The sequence below is a fragment of the Aquarana catesbeiana genome, linkage group LG03, assembly GCF_042186555.1.
Source record: "Aquarana catesbeiana isolate 2022-GZ linkage group LG03, ASM4218655v1, whole genome shotgun sequence".
NCBI lineage: Eukaryota > Metazoa > Chordata > Amphibia > Anura > Ranidae > Aquarana > Aquarana catesbeiana.
In genome coordinates, this window is record NC_133326.1 from 617,052,569 (window position 1) to 617,076,767 (window position 24,199).

A 24,199-nucleotide genomic window follows, 5' to 3' on the forward strand; every position below is an offset into this window, starting at 1 on the left:
AGGAACGTGTGCATTAGGAAAGTTTCCCTGGTCCCGTCATGTGATCCCACCACTCTTGCTTCCCTGTGTCAGTGAGTGGCTGCTGCAGGGCAGAGGATGGAGCACTGACAATGGCTGAGCTATGGGAGCCTATGGGTGATTTCATGGCTCCCCAAATTCTCAGCTGTTGCTTAGCATTCCCTGAGCCAGGCTGCTGGACCTGAGTGGATTAAAAATATGTAAGTACAGACATCTTTTTTTATACAGGTTAGGCAGGGTAGGTAAGAAGAGGGGGAAGGGAACATTTTTAGGAATGCGTTAGCTAAACCAAGGCAGGCCATATATGGTTCGAAATTTGACCGGTTCACCAGGAACCAGATGAATTTCAATGCATGTATGTTCATTCCTCTGCATTAAATGTCGCTCCACTGATCGACTTATCACGAATAGGACTGCTGGAAAATGTTAGTTTGATTTAGCCCTGCAGCGCTGACCATTGTATTCTAACAGTGGGAGGCAGGGGAGTCTGCTATCAGACTCCAAACACACAGCGGGGAGGATTCCCTGATCCACACTGAATGTGTGGATTGGGGAATAGGGTCAGCCGGTTGGCTGAACCAAAAAACGGTCCCTTGTATTGGCAGCTTTAGGCTTTTCTTCCACTTTAACTTCCCCCTTGGCCTGCAGCACATATTCTCCCTCCCTTCAATGCCCTCAAAAGCAAAGAGAAATACCCTGCTGGGCTAAAGCACAGGTCTACATTAGGAGCACTGTTGGGTTGGTTTATGAATAATGGCCAGTGTTTCATGGTCCGATGTGGGTTTGAAAATGAAATCTAAAATGTGATTGGTTGCTTTTGAAGACAGCCTTCTTATCTGCTCCAGTTTAAGGTGCTTTGTGACAAATATTTGATGTTTCTTTGTATTACAATATGATGAATGATGGCTTAGTGTATGTTTCACATAGGTGGCTGGATGTGATTATTCCAGCTTGTCTTTGTTTGGCTGGAGCTGGAGTCTTCACTATGTGTGTGTGGTGGAAGTCTGTGCAGCCAATAGTGTGCATGTTGGAAGCAGTTACTAGCACTGCTTGTTTGTGTAGGCGTCTGCAATGTATGTAAAATCATCTCCTTCCTCTCCTCTCTCCTCACAGCCGCAGTGCTCAAATATGAGAATAATGTGATGAACATCCGTCAATTTAATTGCTCTCCACATCCTTACTGGCTGCCAAACTTCATGGATGTGTTCACTTGGTCTTTGCCCTTTGTTGGAGAGAAAGGTAATAAACACACTGAACTGAGTGTGTGTATGTGTATGTGTGTATATATATATATATATATATATATATATATATACATACATACATACATACATACATACATACATACATACATACATACATAGTAGATGTAGACTTATACTGGGAACAAAGCTCTATTGTTAGCATGTTAATAGATTGTGAAAAGCTACATCTGAAAATTAATATAAAAAATGTCTTTTAGCTGCACTTATATTGTGTTTATAGCTTCCTCGAGTTACTTGTATATTTGAAGACAATGGACTGATTTTATTAAATGGGGTATGAAGATCCAGTGACCCTTTGTTTACCTTAAACATGGAATCTTGTGCAACTTAATGACTGAATGATTGAAGTGAACTCAGCTTTATGGAACAAAGGACATATTCTTTAAAATGACTCACTTTGTTACAAAAAAAACAAAAACCAAACAGGACCTGTAAAATAAGAGTGTTTATAATTGCCCGTTTTACCATCTGTTCCTCCAGTCTTTGTTCTCTTTAAGTGCTACAGCCTCTTCATATCTGTTATTTGAGGGTGTGATGTATGTCTGGTCCCCCACTGTGCTCTGTGGTTCCTCCCGCAGGCTTGTAGTCTGCGTGACTGGTGTTGAAGGCATTCAATGCCCCTGGAAGTGGTACCTGTCCCACTGCGCAGCTCTGGAAGTGTCACATGTCACAATGCACACTCCTGGAAGTGCCACCTGTCCCATTGAGCAGCCCTGGAAGTGTCACATGTCACAATGCACACTCCTGGAAGTGTCACCTGTGCTGCTGCACACTCCCAGAAGAGCCACTTGTCCTGCTGCACACACCTGGCATGGAAGTATCACCTGTAGTTTAAGAGTTCACCTCTAATAATTCTCCCCTGCCCATTACCTGGTCACATGACTGCTCCAATTTCCGTCTTTACCTTACTGTCTTCTCAGGATGCACAGCAGATATTAAAGTGGTTGTTAAAGGTTAAAAACTTCTGTGCCACAAGATCCCCCCCACCTTTATACTTACCTGAGCTTGATCTAGATCCAGCGCTCTGGTTTTGCGCAGTGGCTCTCTCCACTCTCTCCCTCTTCACAGGGCAGATTAATAGCAGCAGGAGCCATCAGCTGCTGCTGCTGTCAATTTAATCCTGTGGGGGGGGGGCAGGGCCAAGCCGTGCTGTCTGTATCTATAGGGGGCACTTCCCATGGGGGCACTTGTGAAGAGGTGGAGCCAGAAGTGCCAGCAGGGGACCCCAGAAGAGGGTCGGGGCTGCTCTGTGCAAAACCAATTACACAAAGCAGGTAAGTATACCATGTTTTATTTTTATTTTTTTAAGTTTCACAATCACTTTAAAAGTGACCATCAGAAACCTTGATCTTTGAGATAATTATTACATCACCCTTTACATGAGCCTCCCTTGAAAGAAAATGCTCATAAACAAAATACAAATGTTAACAATGTCTAAAGTATTTGCTCATGTTACCTGTAGAATCCAGTAAAAAGATTGCAGAATTGTCAGTCAAGCACAATCGTTGCCTGTTTTTCAGCTTTGCAAACTTCATATACCTTTTTGTTTATAGGAACTGGACTGGCCAATTTACACTCCATGTAATAGGGTCAGTGGTTGTACAAAAGTCCATCTGATTAAAGCCTCGTACATGATCAGATTTTTGGATGAACGTACATCCGTTTTTTGTTGCACGCTAGTCTCGTGTCGAAAAAGAGAGAAGAGGTTACTCACCATACGAAAATTCTCGTACAACAGAATTCAACTTTAGAAGTGATGTAATGTGTTGAATAGTTTTGTATGTATTCTTTTGTTTCTGAGCATGTGTAGTCTTGCTCTTATGATTTTCTTTTTCGGACGAAAACTGTACTAACTAAAAGAAAATCGGACGTTGTGTTCACATCCGACAAAAAAATTTATAGTCTGCACATCCAGCTTTTGTCATACGAAAAATTGTGTTTACCTGTCGAAAGCTCTATACTAACAATCTGAAAATGGGCAGATCATACGTCGGACGTAATTTTACTTCCGATTTTTGTATCGTGTGTACGGGCCTTAATTTCTGCACAACCAGCCCGTTGAATAAATTAAACTGATTAGAACAGATACTACACTTGATCTTAGCCAAAAGGCCTAGAACCAGCCTGTTGAATAAATGCTGTTCGATCAGTGCCGCCGACTATAGCCGGCAGTGCTGAGCAGTGTATTTGGACAGCGGGGAAGTCTCCCCACTAATAGAATACAATAGCTTAGTGGGAGTAATTCCCCCATCCACCTCTGTGTGAATGGGATCATGGGTCTGGTTTTGGTTGAATGAAAAAATTTGAATAGTCTATAGGCTGCTTAAATGTCAGTTGACCTTGGCAAACAGATTCCAATGGGCCTGTTTCTAGTGCAGCTTAGATTAATCAAAGAAATTTTTTAAGGGCAACATAGATACGTAATTGTCGCTCAACTTTACGTTTAATGGCGAGATATCTGGGAAAGTCAATACATGATATATTCATGGTATAATAAGTGACATGAGATGGTGATTGTACATTGTTGTCTCTCTCCTAGTCACTGAGATGCTGGTAAATATTCTCAGTATCTGCTCGGATGATGAGCTGATCACAGAAGGAGAGGACGCACTGGAAAGTAAGTCAAATATCTTCCCTCTATTATCGTGTTATAATTTCCATATTACATTCCTCTCTTGCTGTGCCACTTCTGCTGCTCTGCATATTGTTTACATAGACACTAATATAATGAAGTATCATCTTAGAGGTGGCAGATTGTGCTGTTCAGAATCTGCAGGCATAATCGTCAGCATTTTCACAGTTCCAGAGTAGCAGCCAAAGAAATGAGATAGATGATGATGAAATAATCTGTGTAAACGCTTTTAGATCAACCTCCTTAGAACCCATAAAGGGATGCACAGGGTCAGTATCAATACTTAAGCATCCTGTGACATTCAGTGATGCTCATATCAATATTAAGGGTACCGCCATAGCAGGATGGATTTGATTTAAATCAAGTCGATTTAAATCACTAGCAAAAAGGCTTGATTTAAATAAACTCGATTTTAAATCATAATTTTTAAATAGCAACTGTCATCTCTGTCCCGTAGCGGCTCCTCCTCTGACCAGCTGTTGACTCATCGACAGTCCCATTCACTTTAATGGGACGGCTGGTGATGCAGCAGTGACCCAACAAGGTGAGGGACGTGGCGACAGCAGGTGAGTGGATGCCCGCTAACAGGCGCTGCCATGATGGATCTGAAATGACAGGTGCTCTTTAAATGTAAGGACTCATTCTTGCTGGTAGTTAGAATCTCTAATATTTGCAAACAAAATGAAGGTTTACTATTTAGAATAATAAGCTGCCAGATGCAATCATACAGTTTGTAGTGTACATAAATTTGCAAAACAATGGGATAAAGGAATATTCCTGAACTTTGTTTGATCTCATGGCTACTGTGAAATTGTGGGAATGCATCAATGCAGTGCAGGTTATCTCAAGAATGTAAATATTGCAGAATATACAGCCTCATGCTACATTAAGCTTCATTTCATGCTGAATAAATTATTAATGTATCTTAAATAGAAAACTATATTTAGATAGATTTTTACTCCAAAAGCATTTTATTAAAATAAATTTGATTAAAAATAAAAAAAATAATAAAAATCCAATTTTAAATTAAAAAAAATCAGATTTAAATTAAAAAAAAATCAGATTTTTTTTTTTTTTATTTAAAGAAAACAAATCAACTTTTATCCACCCTGCACCATAGTAATGCCACCTGTGAGTGCTGTTACTTGTACTAGCCCTCTGGAGTACATCATTCTCCCTTACATTAGCTTTATGGAACAGGGAAGCCTGACTTAAACTTTTACCCCAGTGTGTGGCAGTTCAGTATAAATATGGATTTCAGGTGATTGCACAGGTGGATTGAAAAGTGATTTCATGCAATTTTGAAGGAATCCCTAAGGACGCTTTTATATATTCACATGGTGTTCTTAAAATTGTACCAGCCAAAGTTTTATGCAGCTTGTCTCACATTGACCCATTAGTGTTGTTCCTTCATCAGAATAATAATCTCTGGTCTTCTTTAGGTGGTGCCACTGTACGTAAAGAGATTATACGGAATAAGATCCGAGCGATCGGGAAGATGGCCAGAGTATTCTCAGTGCTCAGGTGATGTAGCTGTTATATGTCCTCTGATCTTTGATAGGCCAACACACTACTCACTCTTCGCATGTCAAATAAAATAAAACAATGTATGTCAGTAGCTGTGGCTATGGGCAGAATATGCAAGACTAATAAATACAAACAGCCTTTGGACAAGTGTAGTACTTAAAGTTCTGTGATTCAGATAAAAGTGATGGTAATTATTTTTAGCAAACCATTGCTACTGAAAGGCTGGTTTCTCACTCATGCAAGCTTATGTAATAAGACAGGACATGGACTCAGAAGCATTGCAAAGTGCAGTGACCTGCATCGACTAACCTAATTTTAGTCTGCTGAATCTACACAAGTAAAGGACTTCAGATTACATGAGCCAGGGCTTCAAAGCTACTTCAGTCCCCATATATGTCTATAAGAATTAAAAGCGTCCTGGCAGCAGATCAAATGCTGGTTTGAAGGTGGTCAGTAAGGATGAGCTCAGGCGTGTTCGCAAACAGCACGTGCAGAGCCCACCAGGAAGTCGGCACTGCCGAGCGCTAATCGCAAGCAGTGAGACATTGTCCCGATGCGTGGCTACACGGCCAAATGCAGGTTTGAAGGTGGTCAGTTGCAGGTCAAATGCACCTGCACGGATTTATGAATGATGACAAATGCATCTCAAACTAATGCAATTTGTCCATGGAAGCCTAAAGACAATAGCCCTAAAAGATTAGATCTGATCGGTAGCTATGGGTTATTGCACATTGCACTTCCTTATTAGATAAGGCTGTTGACAGATTTTCAGGGCTGAACCCATGTTTATAATTCTGCTTATCAGTTTATATAAAGCGGAACTAAACTCTCTCAACCAACCTTAAAGGAGTTTTAAAGACAGCAGGTTTTTTAACTTAGTGCATAATGCATTAAGATAAAAAGCCTTCTGTGTGTAGCAGCCTCCCCAGCACCCCCTAATACATACCTGAGCCCCCTCTTTATCCAGCGATGTCCACGAGTCCCTCGGCAGTCCTGGACTCTCCCTCCTGATTGGCTTTGACATTGCAGCAGCACCACTGGCTCCTGCGGCTGTCAGTCAGTTAGCCAATCAGGAGAGGGGGGGCGGGGCCGAATGGCAGGCAAGTATGAATATTTTGTATTTTCGTTTTTTTGTTTTCTTTTTCATACATCATGGGACACAGAGTCAGGCTAATATTCATTACCTGCTGGGTTATACTTCATCTCCAGGTGAATGGACACTGGTAGACCAAAGGTCTTTAGACAGGAAGTGATCCCCTATATAACCCCTCCCATACAGGAAGTACTTCAGTTTTTTACCAGTGTCTGCAAGGTGGATGGCACGGTTTGTTTGAGCTCTCTGAGCTCCAGGTCTCTAGTCTCACAAACGGTTCTTAAATGAATGACTGATCGTATCCATTTGACACAGGCTTTATATGCTTAGATCAATGGTACCCGAGCCTCGCAAAGAAGACTCGAAATCCTGCAAGGTTTTGGCTGTAATGCGACCTCCAGGCGCTGGACCCTGCGAAGTGGAATCCTGGACACCACAGCGCTAAGGCATTCATGCAGGGTGCTGTACAGGTCTAAGGGAGTGGACCCTAAACATGAAAAGGGTTCCCAGCCCTTGAAGGTCCTCAAGTGACAGGAACCCACAGTGATGGGTGAAGTTTGGGCTCTTAGTTTCTAAGCTGCCCTGCGCCTGGACGGGTAAGTGAAACCCCTTTATTATCGTGGGGTGTCCCAGTGATTTGTAACAGTCAGTCAAGCTAGCTAGAGGCTGGACACCTATGTGCGGTGACCATACGGGGCAATTTTGGGCTAGCTGTGGCTGTTTGCAAAGTGTATCTTTTTTGCTTGTGTCTGGCTGTTTTTCACCTGTATGATGGCGCACGACGGTGCATAATTTCCTCTTGGTTCACCATGGTGCACGTGCATTCGCAAGAGTGCCACTGTGCTCAGCAGTTGTTTGTTTGGCGGCCATGGCACACGCAGCTTCGCCGCACATGCGCAGTAGCCTTTATCTGGGCACACGAAGATTTGTGTCATACGTAAATACATCCACATCCGTTCGCCAGGACCGCGCATGTGCGTGCGTGCGCACGTACAGAACGTTCCAGCGCACACCCAGCTTATTTAAGCTGTGTTGGCCAAGTGTGTGGTGCTTCCAGAAGGCAGCTGTGGGACAGAACAGGCTCTGAACAGGCACTTGCAGCAGTTCAATTCTCCTTACCCGGGTCACGTGAGTCACCAGGTGTTCCTTGGCAGGCTAAAGGTGCTTAGCAGGATTGTTACATAGGGGCTTGGTGAGCCCTATTAAAGGGTCTCCCTTCTGAGGTGTTTTAATACTACATCCAAGTACTCTGTTTTTGTGGCTTGTAAATTACTTCAAAAAAGAGCGGGACTGACACTACAGAGAAGGGTACACCTATGTCGTCAGTAGTTACTGTTGAACCTAGTCATATCCCTAGTGTCATATCCCCTGAAGGACCAGAGGCTTCCAGGCAATCTGAGCCACTGCACCTATCTGGTATTGTGCCTACAGTCGACGCTGCTGCTTCACCCTTTATCACCAAGGATGAACTGTCCTCGGCCCTAGCCGGGTTAGTGCACAGGATTGCCGGCATGATTGCCTCCATCCCGCAGGGCTGCAAGAAGCGTGACAGATCCCCCTCCCCGGAGCCTCCTAGTTTGGAGCAGGAATGGGTTGAGGATTGGGAAGAGCTAAAAGCTCAGAATTCTGTGGAGGGCCCAGCAGATGAGTCTGCTTCCGAGCAATCTGGACAAGAAGATATCCAGTTGATGTCTGCCTCTCAGCCGCAGAGGCTTTTGATCCTGACTCTGACCGAAATGGTTTGTTCTGCCTTTAAGTTGCCTCTTGCAGAGGTGACTGAGCCCCCCTGGTCCTTTTTGGGATCCCTGAGGCCTCTTCACGCCACACAGGCTTTCCCCCTAGACCCCCTATTGGAACAGGCGGTGTATGCTGATTGGGAACATCTTGACAGGATTTTTGTTCCTCCTAAGAGGCTTTCCCTTTTATATCCCATGGATGAAAAGTTTGTTAAAAAATGGAGCATGCCAGCCGTAGATTCAACAGTCTCTTCCTTAAACAAGAACTTAACTTGTCCGGTAGATAACTCACAGGGCTTGAAAGACCCTGTTGACAAGAAATTGAAATCATTATTAAAGGCTTCCTTTTCTTTGGCCAGTTCAGCTATTCAGCCAGCTGTTGCAGCAAGTGGTATTTGCCAGTCTATAAAGGATCAGGTCAAACGGCCTGATAGGCCTAACCAGGAGGATGATCTGCCTGGAGTGAAGACAGATATTCCTCGAGCGCTGTGTTTTGCTGTTGACGCCTTAAAGCATTCAATACAGCAGTTTTCTCATTTGGCTCTCTTGTCTGTACACATGCACAGACTTTTGTGGCTTAAAAACGTCTGAGGGGGAACTCCCCTGCAACTCCAGTTTGTAACCACGAGATATAATTGAGGTGACCCACTTGTCCTGAATTATTGTTCTCCAAATGTCCGCAAAGTGCAGCAGGCTTCCCCCACTCGATGGAGTGGGGGCGTCCCCTCAAAAGGAGGGCTTGGTGCTGGGTTTAGAAGAGCTTTGGACCCAGGGCTTCTTCTGGCCCTGGGGCTTGCCCCTGGCCCTAGCACCCTGTTGGCGGCGGAACTGCCTTGACGCTTAGACATTTGAGAAAGCAGTCCCTGAGGTTTTAAACGAGGGACATCTGGTGCTTTTCTTCACAGGAAGTAGAGAACTCTTCCCTTCGGAAATCTTTTGGATATATTTGTCGAAACGATCACCAAATAAACGTTCCTTTACAAGGAAGCAAAGGACCACTGACCAGTTCTTAAGATCCAGCGTTCCCTCAGATCCTCCAAAAACAAACTTATTGCTTCAGGCACTACATCAAGGAGTGATTATAGAAGTTCCTGTATCCGAAAGGGGCACAGGGTTTTACTCAGTCCTGTTTACGGTTCAAAAACCAAACTGGGACACAAGGCCCATTTTGGACCTAAGATCCCTGAACAAGCATTTACTGATACAGTCCTTTTGGATGAAGTCTGTCCGCTCAGTAGTAGCCTCACTCCAGAGGGGAGACTTTCTAGCCTCCATCGATTATACAAGACGCGTATTTACACATACCTATCTTTCAGCCTCACCAGAGTTTTGCAGTAGAGGAATGTCATTTTCAGTTTGTGGCTCTACCCTTCGGGCTTGCTACAGCTCCCCCGGGTGTTCACAAAGGTCCTAGCACCAGTACTGGGTCTTTTTAAGGGCCCAAGGGATCCTGGTTCTCTGGTATCTGGACGACCTCCTGCTCAGAGATCACTCATTACAGGCTCTAAAACAGAGCTTAATGTGCACAGTGCGGCATTTGAAAAGCTTGGGCTGGATCATAAATACAAAAAAGTCAACCTTGCCAGCTCAAAGTCTAAAGTATTTAGGTCTGATCCTAGATACGGTTCAAGCAAGAGTATTCTTGCCACCAGTAAGGATCTGTGCCCTGAAGGTCCAGGTGCGTCAGATAAGGGGCACCAGACAGCCCTCCATTCGGCTCTGTGTGAGTCTTCTAGGGAGGATGGTATCCTCCTTCGAGGCAGTGCCCTATGCCCAGTTCCATTCCAGGCCTTTACAACAAGACATCTTGTTGGCTTGGAACAGAAGAGGACAAGCCCTGGATTATCCAGTGTGCTTATCTCCTCGGGCACGCTTAAGCCTAAACTGGTGGTTGCAGGATCAGAACCTGCGAAATGGAAAATCCTTTCTCCCGGTAACTTGGAGAGTACTGACTACGGATGCCAGTCTCTTAGGCTGGGGAGCGACCCTAGAAGGGCTCACAGCTCAGGGGAAATGGTCAGGGACAGAACAGATTCTGCCCATCAACGTCCTGGAATTACGGGCAGTACATCTGGCCCCTACGGTCCTGGATGGTGGAGCTTCAGGACTGCCCTATCAGGGTTCAGTTCGACAATGCCACTGCAGTGGCCTATATAAACCACCAAGGCTATATCAGGCGTGAAGCTCTGAAGGAGGTGAACCACATACTAGCCTGGGCAAAGGGACATGTGCCGATTTTTATCCATATCCCGGCAGTAGAGAACTGGAAGGCAGATTATCTCAGCCGTCAGCAGATCTGCCCGGGGGAATGGTCCCTACACCCAGAGGTGTTCCATGAAATTTGCCAACATTAGGGATTGCCAGAGGTCGACCTACTGGCATCCAGGTTCAGCAACAAGCTACAGCAGTTTGTGTCTAGAACAAGAGATCCTCTGGCAATTGGAGCAGATGCTCTGATAGTTCCATGGAGCCAGTACTCCCTGGTTTATGCTTTCCCTCCAATCCCTCTTCTTACACATGTGTTGCGCAGGATTCGGAGAGAGGGGGTTTCAGTCACTCTGGTGGCACCAGCCTGGCCCAAAAAGCCCTGGTTCCCGGGGATTGTGAGACTGACAATAGACGGGCCATGGAAGCTTCCACGTCACCCTGATCTACTGTCTAAAGGTCCTATATTCCACCCCAATTTACAGTCTCTAAATTTAACGGCATGGCTTTTGAAGCAAGGGTGCTGAAGGACCGTGGCATCTCGGGACCTTTGGTCTACCAGTGTCCATTCACCGGGAGATGAAGTATAACACAGCGGGTAATGAATATTAGCCTGACTCTGTGCCCCATGATGTACTCAAAGAAAAGGATTTTACAGATAAGTATGACGAAAAAAATCCTATTTTTTAAAAACAAGACTTTACAATCACTTTACCTATTTTTTTAAGCATTCATTGAGGTTTCGACAATTTGTCATACAAAAAAACACAGTGTTTTCCATACAATACAGAAAGGTATACATCAAAGGACAGTATGGTATAGTAATACAACTCAGATTACAACAAGCATTACACAATTCGGGACACAGCACAAGCGTCAAAGACCACTCATGGAAACGGACAAAATAAAACATAAACTATTTTTAATCCTTATGCTGCTAGCATTAATAAATAGATAGGCAGGTATATTTAAAGACAGTTGTTTAACATTTTTTTTTTTTTTTCTTTGTTTTGTTACATTTCTTCAGTTCCTGTTCAGGAAGATAAGTCAGTTGAACTGTTAGTTTATTGTCTCTTAATAATGCATCTCCAGGCCACGACTTATAAAACTGCACTGACATGGATTTGATCTGCAGAGTCAGAGTACCTGAGATAATTCCACTGACAAACTTGTTAATGCTTGTTGGAAAGATGAGATGATGTTGTAAGTGAGCACCCAAAAAGTGTAGAGGTTTCTCATATGTAGGCAATTCTCAAACAAACTGCGACAGTAAACTGGGTCCTTGGAATGCTCTCTTCAGATTGTGTCACAAGGTTCTTATAGTCCAGACCAGGTTTATTAATTATCACCTAACCTGATCATAGGTTGACATTTCTCTTTTCTAATGGTCAAAAAATTATGTAAACTAGTCATTACCAAATCAAACGGTGTCATGTCTTTCCGAAATACAGAATAAAGGAGTGTCTTAAGTTCAGCTTTTAGATAATAACAGTTTTGGGTGATAATGGCTTTTAAAAAGGGTCTTCTACCTAATAAGCACCCACTTTATTAACAGCCTGTATCCTTAAAAACCATGGTCCAGGTTATCAGCAGAGTGTCAGGGCTGTGGTGTGTCAATCTGTCTCTTCCACCCCCAGTTAAACTTTTTGAAGAAGCAATGCTCTCAGAAGTACTAGATCCTGTTGTAAGGGTGGAAGCATTCACCTGTAAATCTCTGGATCCATTTACACACTCAGAACAATGTGTGTTTGTAACAAATGGCAATTCTAGTCTGACTTCTACCCTTCTATTCCACAGGGAGGAAAGTGAGAGTGTGCTGACACTGAAAGGACTGACACCCACAGGAACACTTCCCCAAGGGGTCCTGTCCGGTGGAAGACAGACCCTGCAAAGCGGTAAGGAAGGAACTCGAAAAATTGAAGTCTTATTATATTCCTAAGAGAAGAAGAGGAAAACATACAGTATATTGTTAAAAGGGTTTCTGGTATTTGAAAAAACTTTCCAACTGTAACAGCAGCATCAAAGCTTTAGGCTTGGTTCACACATATGCGATAACCCACACGGTTCCAGTGCGGCTTCCCGCATCGCATGCCACCGGCCGGTGGTTCACACTGCCCTATGCGAACCACTGTGGGTGTCAATGGAAAGTTGACACCCCCAGATCGGTTCGCACATCGCAGTGCGAACTGTCAAATGGTGCAGTGTCGGATCGCATAGGTGTGAACACCAATGCAAAATGATTCCAGTGCAGACCAAAAAAGGGTCCTACACAATTTTAATGCGACTGCGATGCGATTTCAGCCATACGGTTTTGTATGCCTGAAAGTCGCATCGCACAGACATCGCATGTGATCTGCACAGTGAGTGGTGCGACTCACACGCAATGCCTATGTGCGAACCGGCACGTAGACCCCAGTGGTGCGCTGCAAAGAGGATGGCTGCTATCTGTGTGTGAGCATCAGTCCTCTCTGCATTTTTCTGATATGTCCCCAACCCCCTACCGGTCACAGCTAGAGCTGTGTATTCAAATAGAAGGGAGCACAGTAGTTCTGTGAAAGGGGGCGTTTGTGGGACCATTAGAGATCCAGACTGCTGCTTTTTACAGAGAACATGTCCAGTGAGGAGGGAGACAGCGGCAAGAGGCACTGCTCTAGTGCACATCACTAGATCGGGCTCAGGTAAGTATAGGGGGGACTGGGGGATCCTGCAGCACAGAAGGTTTTTTACCTTAATGCAGAGAATGCAATAAGATTTAAAAAAAAACATAAGGCTCCAGAACCACTGTAAGTAGTATTAAGAAATATTGTTACAAATGTTAACATATATTTAAAGTAAAAGATAGGTTCCTCCCCTCAATGACCTTACCCGTCAAATGATCCAGATCTGGGATCGTATGCTGACCAGAAGGGGCTTATCAAACCACATGGGGCCTATGACTTCCTTCTCTGGGACCCCGGTCTTTTCACCAGCTATGTATGTAACAAGATTCGGTCCATGGCGAAAAGAAAACCATAGGAGACTTGCCCAAGTCCTTCGAGCAGACCCCAGTTTAAGGACAGATACCCCTGCTGGTCTGACCTCCCGACACCCCATGCAGTGACTTCAGAGACAACAGACTACTTCCTACATCCGGACTTTCCCATCCATTCCAGACATCCTTGCTGAACCGACAGGATTTGAGGAACTGCTCATGCAGGCGGAACCTCCAACACATGTGGTATCTCAACTTTACTTCCTCTTGCTCAATATCTCCTCCCCTGACCTCCCACCGTTTACTGTGGCCTGGGAGGCAGAACTACAACACTCTATCTCCCTTCTTGACTGGCAAAAATGTTTTATCCTGACACACAAACTATCCCTAGCCACTAAAACCCAGGAAAAGGGATTCAAACTGGTAACGAGATGGTACAGATGCCCGTCGACTATAAACCATTTCAACTCGGCAGTACCAGGTACCTGCTGGCGGGGTCTTAGCGCCCGGGGAACCATGCTCCACATCTGGTGGGAATGCCCTCCTGTGCAGGGGTATTGGCAACAGATCTTCAAACTATACTGCAAACTGATGGTGACCTCTATTCACCCTTCACCTGAGGTGGCTTTCTTATCTATACTCCCTGGAACGTTCAAATCCATCAAAAAAGATGTATTACGACACTTTCTGGCGGCGGCCAGAGTAGTGATTCCCCGTCATTGGAGATTGACAACCATGCCTTCCCTGGGGGATTGGGCTACTGAAGTGGACCGCATAAGGGACCTTGAACATCTGCTGGCAGAGGAATACGGTAAAGATGAACAGTTTTCTCTCACCTGGAATTCATGGTGCCTGTTCCGATACTCCTCTGAGTTTATCTCCTGGGCTGAACATGGCCTGGATGACGTCGCCCTGGGACCATGATAGAGTGATCCTTGTCCCCTATCTTTCTGCCCCCTCTTGTCTGCCCTTGCTCCTTTTTCTTTTCTCTATATTTAAATACACCCTTAGGAATCCATCAAGCCAACGTACCATGGCTTCAACTTATCTATTGTTACCGATTCGATGTGTGACCCCTACGTCATATTTTTCATACAGATTTATATATAATCTCTTCTGATGCACTACGTACGGGCATCTATGATCCCCTTAACTGAAATGAGGATGAAGGTTACTTTAGCTTGTTTTTTTACAGGGATTGTTATCACAAAAGGTCTCCTGGTTGGCCTTATACACATGCTTTCAATCCCTTTATTTGTAACCTAAACATGTATTGGTTCTGACACACACGATGCCTATTGTTGTATCTTATCACTGTTTGTAATGTGAAAGATAATATCTGTCTTTCTTGGTTTCTCTATTGAATAAAATAAGATTGAATTAAAAGATAGGTTCCTCAGGTTGGGACTTTAAACGGGCCACAAACAGTTTTGTAGAAAAAGTATATAAATTTATTGCACATTAATGCCAATCACAACATAGAAATGGGAATAAAAGCAACAAACACATATATTGGGAACAGAAATGGAAACAGCTGTGGAGAAAGCCCAGAACATGTCGGACAGACAGAATATACAACGCGTTTCGAAAAAACAAAATGCAGATCTTCTTCAGCGACAAATGGCTTGCAGGTTCCAAATCTGTAGCTTATATCCCAAATGTTAATGCTCCTGCCATACAGAAAGAAATCATAACTCAAAAATGAAAAGAGAGCTATGTCCGTCAGAGCAGCGCACAGGCATCAGACTAGGGAGATGACAGTCAATGATCCACATAGTACGAAGTAGTCCCACTATGCAGTTTTATGGTATATCTCTATATTGACCGTGAATTTAGAGGAGAAATATACTTCTTCTTCCCCCCCTAAACACTCATCCGGTTGATAGGGAGTGGAGTCTGGGTCTTGGATCCAACCGTCCAGATCATCATAGGTTAGAAATGGTTATACAAGTCAACCTGATAGCTGGATGGGCCTTATTGATCTTATGGGTGGGTTGTAATAGGTTCTACCTGGCAGACACAAACAGCCATACTATTCCATCCCAGATCTGCATTTTGTTTTTTCAAAACGCGTTGGACGTTCTGTCTGTCCGACAAGTTCTAGGCTTTCTCCGCAGCTGTTTCCATTTCTGTTCCCAATATATGTGTTTGTTGCTTTTATTCCCATTTCTATGTTGTAATTGATAACAATGTGCAATAAATGTGTATATACTTTTTTCTACAAAACTGTTTGTGGGCAGTTTAAAGTCCCAACCTGAGGACCCTATCTTTTACTCTATGTATCAGGGATGTGGTCCACAATCGGTTCAGTCAAGTGGTTGCGGCAAAGGGCTTCTTATATTAACATATATTTAAAAGGCGCACCATCATTCCCAAATTAAGGAGAAGCTTTAGCCCCGTTTTTGATGGAGCCACCATCATGGCACCTGCACAGATATGCAGAATGGCTCTGCCCTGCCATTGGGTCCTGGCAGAGCCCATCGGTACATCTTCACATGTGCAGGATGTTTCCTGTGCATGCACAATGAGAGCGCAGTTTTCCAAAATCCGTAATCATCGTCTTTGTTTATGCATGGGGAAAGCCATGCTTGCACAGATGTATGGAGGAAAGCATGCGCAGAATCTGTACAGGGTGGCACAAACATTATTTTCGCCTCCCTCTATATCCCATTGAAAGAGAAGGAGGGGGAGGAGGCAGGATGAGAAAAGGTTTAGGGTGAAAGTCCACTTCAAATTCCACCCTTATTGAAGTTTCAGAGCTATGCTTTGGAGTCATTTGCTTCTTTTTTTTAACTGTAGCCATATCTTTAAGCCATCTGCTGCTTTCTAAACTTCAGCAGAAAAGAGCGGATAATTCCATCATTTTATTTTCCTTATGGTTTGGAATGAGTTCAACTGTCTTCAGTTAGCTCCGGACAGTACAGGAGAAACATTGAGGGTCCTGTGCATCACCAAAAGACAATATTGGGTATTGTACTTTGTTGCCATTTCTTGGGTGCACACACATTTTTAGGCTTGACATGTTATTTGGTGTTTACTCAACATGATCACATTTTTTGGATTTTGCAATAAAAGATGTGATTTTATAGTGTTTGTTTGCACTTAAATAAGTGTGTGTGTATCTTTCTATTGAAAATATAGGCCTTGTTCACACAGTCGTTTAAACACCTAAGCGAGGGCCGTGTTTGCCCACACAGGGAATGCACAGGTGACCCGTGCAGGCAGTCCCATCCAAATCAATTGGGATGTGGCCGCTGCTCCCAAATTGACATCTCTGTGGATGTGTGTCCCCAAATGCAGTAATTTTGTGTTCAGGTACATGCACTGCAGATGTCAAATTGGGAGCAGCAGCTGTGTCTGTGTAGTCACTGTGTTGCAATTGCGTACCAGTGCAGGAAAACGCAGCCCCTTGTGTTTAATTCTACATACAGGCCCTTTGCTTTCAGACTATATATCTATATAGAGATATATATATATATATATATATATATCTATATCTCTATATCTATATCTATAGATATATAGATATAATATATTTTTTTTGGGGGGGGGGGGGGGGGTTCAAGTGTGGCTGCAAAAGGATTCCAATGTGCCTGTCATGAGAAAAAGGTGGGCTTTCATTGCTGGCCTCTCTCAAAATGCTAGTTGTGTGGCTCTTACAGTGGTTTTAGGTAACAGAACAAGCAAATCCCTTTACTTGCCTCAGGTCCATGATTATGTTTGAAACCAAAGCACCACAACAGCCAGGGACCCAGCATTTCTCTCAAGAGAGAGCAATCAACAACGGCTACCTAAAATATTTCTCTCATGACAGGTGTACTTTAAAATCACCAGTTTGAGTTGGCCCATGGACCTAGTCAGAGCCAGGATTTTAAAAAAATTTGCGTTTTTTTTTTGTTTTTCTCTGTGACCACTAGAGGGGGCTATTCCCAAAGAGATGACGCAAACCTCATACATTTTGCGAATAACTGCTTCTCTTTAGTGCCACTGCCTGCAACATTCTTCTGTTCTTGTAATGGTCCAGAGCAGGGGTCTCCAAACTTTAGGGGGGGCTGGATTATGGCCTGTTCGAATAGAAAACTTTAAACGTTCTTTAACATGGCAACATCACCTGGGCCCCTCTAAGGAGGCCATATACATCATGAAATGGTTGTCTAGCAGTGTTCAGTCACCGTGTTATGATGATTATTCTTATACAGGATTTATATAGCGCCAACAACTTGTGTAGCATTTTACAAAATGAAGGCAGACTGCACAGTTACAATACCATTCAATACAAGAGGAATGAAAGGGCCCTGCTCATTAGCGCTTACAATCTAAAAGGGAGGGTCAAGTCATACAATAGGTAATAACCGGGGGGTGAGTAAAAGTTGACTTATGTGAAAGCAGGATAGGCTTTTCTCAAGAAATGGGTTTTCAGGGATCTCCTAAGGCCTTGTGCACACAGGGCATTTTTACAGCTGCTTTTAGCAGCGTCAGACTTTTTTTTTTTTTTTTTTTCCAGCTTAAAAACGCCTCTCCATGTTGTTCTATGTGTCCATGCACACACAGATTTTAGAAGCTGTAAGTGGCAAAGGCATTTTCAAGCTGCAAAAAAAACCCAGGGCCAGTGCGTTCTGAGGACCGGCTTTACAGCGGTAAAAATATCTGACACTGGTAAAAGCTGCTAAACGCGGCTTAGCGCTGGATACAGCTGCGTTAAGCCTCGTCAAGCATTTTTTTTTTTTTTTTTTTGACATGTCAAAATCAATGATTCCCAATGAGAGCCCATTGATTTGAATAGAAGTCGCAACAGAAGTCAGATCATGATGATCCGACTTGTGGTGCGGCTTGTGCGTTGAGGATCTTGAAGGTAATCCTTGCTAAAATGAAAAAAACTGGTGTGGGGTCCCCCCCTCCCCAAGACCATAGCAGACCCTTATCTGAGCGCGCAGCCCGGCAGGTCAAGAAAGGGAGGGGGACGAGCGAGTGCCCAACCCCCCTCTCTTTCCTCCTCCTGGACCATACCAGGCCTCATGCCCTCAATATGGGGGCGGTGGGTGCTAGACAAGGGCGTCTTCCTGATCAACCCTGGCCGTTGGTTGTGGGGGTCAGCGGGCAGGGGGCTTATTGGCATCTGGAAGCCCCCTTTAACAAGGGGGCCCTAGTTTCCGGCCCCCCACCCTGTGTGAATGAGTATGGGGTACGTTGTACCCCTACCCATTCACCCAAAAAAGTGTCAAAAATAAAAACAGTACACAGGCTTTTGACAAAGTAATTTTTTGAAGCAGCTCCAGCATCTCTTCTCCTTCCGATTTCTTCTCCCTCTGGCGATGTCTTCATCCTCCGGTTCTTCCCCCTCCGCTGATGTCTCCTGCTGCCAGTTCTCCTCTCTCCACTGTCTTCTCCCTTTGCCGGGTCTCCTCTCTCCGCTGTCTTCTCCCTCTGTTCTTCCTCCAATGTTCTCAACGCTCTCTCCCGCTGTAATGCTAGGGCCACCGTGTGCCATTACTTATATAGCCATGGGGCGGGGCCACCCGGGGATGTCATCTGGAGGCCTACCCCCTTGTGACGTCACCGCACTGGGCATGATGGAGTGCAGACCTCGACAACCAATGCCCAGGGTTGTCGGTAAGAGGCCCTTGTCCCCATCAACATGGGCAAGGTGCTTTGGGGTGGCGGTATGGTCCAGGAGGGGGGAGCTGCCTGCTCCCCCCCCTCCTGACCTGTCAGGCAGTGTGATCGGATAAGGGTCTAGTATGGATTGGGGGGGGGGCACACCCTTTTTTTGGGCACAGGTGGAGGGGGGTTCCCCTTTAAAATTCCATACCAGACCCTTCGGTTTTTTTATATTCCATTTTGGCGAGGGTTTCCCTTCAAAATACTGAGCGCATTAGCCACACCACAAGTTGGCTCATCATGATCCGACTTGTGGTGCGACTTCTATTCAAATCATTGGGCTCTCATAGGGAACCATTGATTTTGAATAGAGGCAGAGAAACGCTTCTAAAAGCTGGCGCAGCTAAACATGCATTAACCCCAGTGCAAAAAGCTACTAAAAAACAAGTTTTTACAGCTGCTTTTTTCTGGCGTTGGTAGTGGCCTTGCAGATGTTTTTTTCTAACGCCCCGTGTGTATGAGGCCATATTGTGAAAAAAGTAGGAGATAGTTGGACAGATTGGGGTAAGGAGTTCCAGGGGATGGGAGAGGCTCTGGTGAAGTCCTGAAGGCAAGCATGGGAGGCGGAGACAAAGGAGCTAGAAAGCAGGAGGTCTTGGGAGGAATGAAGAGAATGGTTTGGTTGGTATTTTGACACAAAATTAGTGATGTAGCTGGTGGCTATTTGTATGTTGTTTGTATTTTGTATTTTTTTGTTTAGGGAGCGGAAGCCAGGGGAGGGATTGGTAGAGAGGGGTAGCAATGGTTGATAAAATGGAAGCAGCATTCATGATGGATTAAATAGGGTAAAGGTAAAACAATGAGGGAGTAGCAGTAGTCAAGGCGAGAGCTGACCAGGGAGTGGATCAGTAGCATTGTAGTATTGATTAGGAAGGGGTGTATTTTGGAGATGTTGAGGTGGTAAGATTTGGACGGCGATTGGATGTGGGGCCGAAAAGAGTTCAGAGTCCAGGATTACACCTAGTACCCTGGCTTGTGGGGATGGACTGATAGTTGGGCCATCAATTTCAACAGAGAAGTCAGGGGAAGGGGCATGTGTGGGAGGAAGTATTATGAGGTCAGTTTTGGATAGATTGAGTTTGAAGAAGTGTGGCATCCATACTGATATGTCTGTTAGTAAGGTAGTTAAGCATGAGGAGATTGAAGGGGTGAGCTCAGGGGTAGAGATAGATAGATTTGGGTGTCATGAGCATAGCAATGGTATTGGAAGGATTGGGAGGCGATCAGCTGACCCAGGGAGGAGGTGTAGATTGAGCATAAGAGAGGTTCAAGGAAAGAACCTCGGGGGATCCCAAAGGACAAAGGAAGAGATGAGGAGGAGGTGGACTTGTAAGTCACACTGAAGGTGCGGTAATATACGTAAAGCGGCGTTCCACTCAAAAGTGTAACTTCTGCTTATCTCTCTTCTCCCCCCTCCGGTGCCACATTTGGCACCTTTCAGGAGGGGGAACGGGCACCTGTTTTTGACAGGTCCCCTTCCCCATTTCCGGAGATGGCACCGTCCCTCAGAAGTTTCGCCCCCTCCTCCTTCCTCCAGAGCCGGGCCAATTAGAAAGCACAGTGCGCTGCTGTGAAGCCAAAGGCTTCACTGCCGGTTTCCCTTACTAGGAATGGCAGTGGCAGCACCCGACAGCCAATCCGAAAATCAGCTGGGGTGCCGAAATCACGGGAACCCTGAACAGGTAAGTGTCCTAATATTAAGTCGGCAGCTACAGTATTTGTAGCTGCTGACTTTAAATTTTTCATGGGGGGGTTCGGAACGCCTCTTTAAGATGAGAACAAACGAAGAATACAGTCACAAACACCAAGGGAATGGAGTTTTTTTGTAGGAAGAGGGGGTGGTCAACTGTATCAAAGGCAGCAGAGAGGTCCAAGAGTTAGTGGGGTCCAGTGAGTACTTAATTATGGGGATGACCAATGCCTGATTTAAACGGTTGGAGAAGAAGCCAGTAGAAAGTGAGAGATTGTTTATGTGAGTTGGACAGTGCATGACTGTAATATTTGTGAGGGAACAGGGTCCAAGGGGCATGTGGTTAGGTGGGCATTAGAAAAATGTTTAGTGACTTCCTCTATAGCAGGGGTAGGCAACCTTTTTGAGAGGTGGTGATCTACCTGAACATCATGAAAGAGATCAAAGATCACCGGGCTTCAGCGCCCTTTTTAATATAAGCAATAAACTAGAAGGCCTAACTAAAGAGTAAGGAAAACTTTAAAAAATATAATAAAACAAATGTCACTGTAAAATTATAAATTTAGCCTACCTTAAGTGGACAGTGTCAGTCAGTAGGGCTTAGGATGGTGTCAGTAGGAAAGTGGATGGTGTGCCGTCGAGGGGCTTTAATGAAATATCAGGGTATATAGATATCAGACTCCTGATGTCTTACTTTTGTGACAGAGAAAGGGATTGAGGACAAAGATTCCCCATCCTTTTCTCGGCAGGACAGTGAATGAATGGGAAGTGCTCTGTGCTGAGCTGCTTCCCATTCCATCAACAAACCGAAACATAGTAAATACAAGTTACTAAGCTTCAGCTGTGACTGAACAGTCAGTGATCAGTACCGTTCACTGACTGTGTTCATTAAAAAAAGGAAGGGTCCAGTAAATTGGCCGGACAAGTGGGCAGCAGAAGAGGGACCTGGAGAGGAGGGGCGGCATTCAGTGGAACCAATGGCTGTATTTTCCTCCTTGCAGCCGCTGAATGCTGGCGGGGGGGGGAGAGGAAAAGGGGGCTTTCAATGGCTGCAGGGAGGGAGCCGATCGGTTCAACTAAATGCCGCAACTCCTCCAGGTTTCGGGGTAGGCAATCAAGCGAGGCATTGTGCGTAGGTGGACATGCAATGTTAGGTAAGGGAGATATCAGCACAGTGGAAATCTTGTTACAAATTGTATCAGTCTGGTTTCTGAAGTGATTTGATGTCTTCTGGCACAGCTTCAGGTCTGCACAGCAATACTTGTGAAACTCCAGCTATGGAGAAAAGAGGCAAAGGCCTGGGCTGCCCAATAGACATTAGGTTATGGCTTGATCTGCCAAAAACAGCCACCTTAGGCCACTGCCACGTCTGTGGGAACCCTAGCAGTGCTAGATATCATATGCAGGTATGTACATATACATTTGAGGAAATATGTCACATTGATCTTTTCAGTATCCATATATAAAGTATCTAGGAACCAGTCATATCTAGGTGTCAGCTTCCAGGTTTTATTGCCAAAGCCTAACTGAACAAGCTGAAGTTAGAAGCTGATTGGCTACCATGCACAGCTGCACCAGATTCCCAGTGCTCCAGTTTTAGTAAATCTCCCCTATAGAGTATTTTGGTATTTTTTAGTAGCCTTGTCTGTCCAACTTTGCAGCACTGCACACAGAAATGGGTAATTAGGCTTGCTTTTATTAGCCTTTCCTTCAATTATAACAATGCCTTTCTCCAGGGGCTTTCTGTACTATGTAGTGATGACTCTGTATGAAAGAATTGTACAGCAGCTTTGTTCCCATCCACTCATCATACATGTTTGAGCAATGAGTGGTTGCAGGTGGAATGTTTTGGTGTGTTGCATTGTGCAGCTCATGTCTTTAAGCTGCAAAATCTACAGTACTTGTATTCTTAGACAATGAGTTATATGCAGGTTATCTTAAAGTGGAAGTCCACCCTAACACTTAAATTCTCCCCTGCAATCATTAATGTAAGCCAAGTTCAGCCTTATGCCTCAAAATGAAAAAATCCCAGTTTTTCTACCTTTTTATTTTGCAGTTTTTTTTCCAGTGCCGTCACATGAATTCTTCAATTCTCCTTCCTTCTGAGCTTAAAAGCAGACAATGGGTGTGGTTACTGAAAGCTAGTGACATCACTTCCAGGAAGGGACTGTCAGTGTAGCTGGAAGTGCTCTGGGGTCTCAGCTCACAGTCTACAATGATCATAGTACAAGCATCCACACTAAGGCTCCGTTCCCACTGGTTCGACTATGGACACATAAAGTTGCATGGCAAGTCAAAGCCCCTTGATTTCAATGGCACCTGTTTCCATTTGTGTGATTTTGAAAATTGCGACTTTGAAAAGGTACCTGCAATGCTTTGATGTGACTCTTGATGCAGAGTGTAAAGTCGCACTCTAAATCATGCAACTTTGGGGTCGCAATAGTGGAAATGTGACTTGACAACTCACAGCCCATTGATTTTAATGGTAAAGGTTCGAATCTATGCGACTTTGAAAAAGTAACTGCAATGCTTTGATGCGACTTTGATCCAGAGAGCATAAAGTTGCATCAAAGTCGCACTCTAAATCGTACAACTTTGGGGTTGCTATAGTGGAAACGTAGACTAAGGCCCCTTTCACACTGCTGCGATTTTGCCACCATTTTATGCGATTTTTGCCACGATTTCAAGGAATGCCTGTGTAAATTGAGGTCTATGGACCTCAACTCGCATCAAAGTCGGACCAAAGTATTACAGGGACTACTTTGAAGTCGGTGTGACTTGAAGTCCCACAGATATGAATGATACTCATTGGAAATCATGGGGTACGACTTGTCATGCAACTTTGCAGTCCCAAGTCGCAGTACAAGTCGCACCAGTGTCAAAGGGGCCTAAGCCTAATTTTCCACTATTGTGACCTGAAAGTCGCTCAATTTTTGCTGCAACTTTAAGCGATCCCTGTGTATTTATGAGGTCTATGGAACTCAAGTCGCATCAAAGTGGGACCAAAGTATTGCAGGGACTACTTTGAAGTTGCACAGATATGAACGGTACTCATTAGAAATCATGGGGTACGACTTGTAATGCGACTTAGGCTCCGTTTCCACTAGTATGAATTGTCATGCAACTTTGGACACATAAATTCGAAAGACAAGTCACAGTTTATTGATTTCAATGGCAAACGTTCCCATCTATGCAACTTTGCAAAGGTACCTGCAATGCTTTGATGTGACTTTTGATACAACTTTAAACCAGAGAGTGTAAAGCTGGATCAAAGCTGCACTCAAAATTGCATCAGTCACACTTTAGCCTTAGGCTACGTTTCCACTAGTGCGACTCCAAATCTGTGCGATTTAGAGTGTGACTTTTAGTTTAGCTTTGATCCAACTTTACACTCTGGATCAAAG

The 24,199-nt window shown here is 44.4% G+C and overlaps 1 protein-coding gene and 1 pseudogene across 3 annotated transcripts in view; one reads left to right on the top strand and one right to left on the bottom strand.

Annotated features, from left to right (window-relative positions):
* Nucleotides 1-24,199, top strand: part of PPP3CC (protein phosphatase 3 catalytic subunit gamma) — a 140,245-nt gene that overhangs the window by 87,183 nt on the left and 28,863 nt on the right. For all 3 annotated transcript variants that reach the window (XM_073622277.1, XM_073622278.1, XM_073622279.1), the window contains exons 9-12: nucleotides 1,132-1,257; nucleotides 3,823-3,900; nucleotides 5,358-5,439; nucleotides 12,274-12,371. In XM_073622277.1, coding sequence (XP_073478378.1) covers nucleotides 1,132-1,257; nucleotides 3,823-3,900; nucleotides 5,358-5,439; nucleotides 12,274-12,371 — 384 coding nt within the window. The remainder of the gene's footprint in view (nucleotides 1-1,131; nucleotides 1,258-3,822; nucleotides 3,901-5,357; nucleotides 5,440-12,273; nucleotides 12,372-24,199) is intronic.
* On the bottom strand, nucleotides 3,303-3,407 carry LOC141135822 (U2 spliceosomal RNA; annotated as a pseudogene).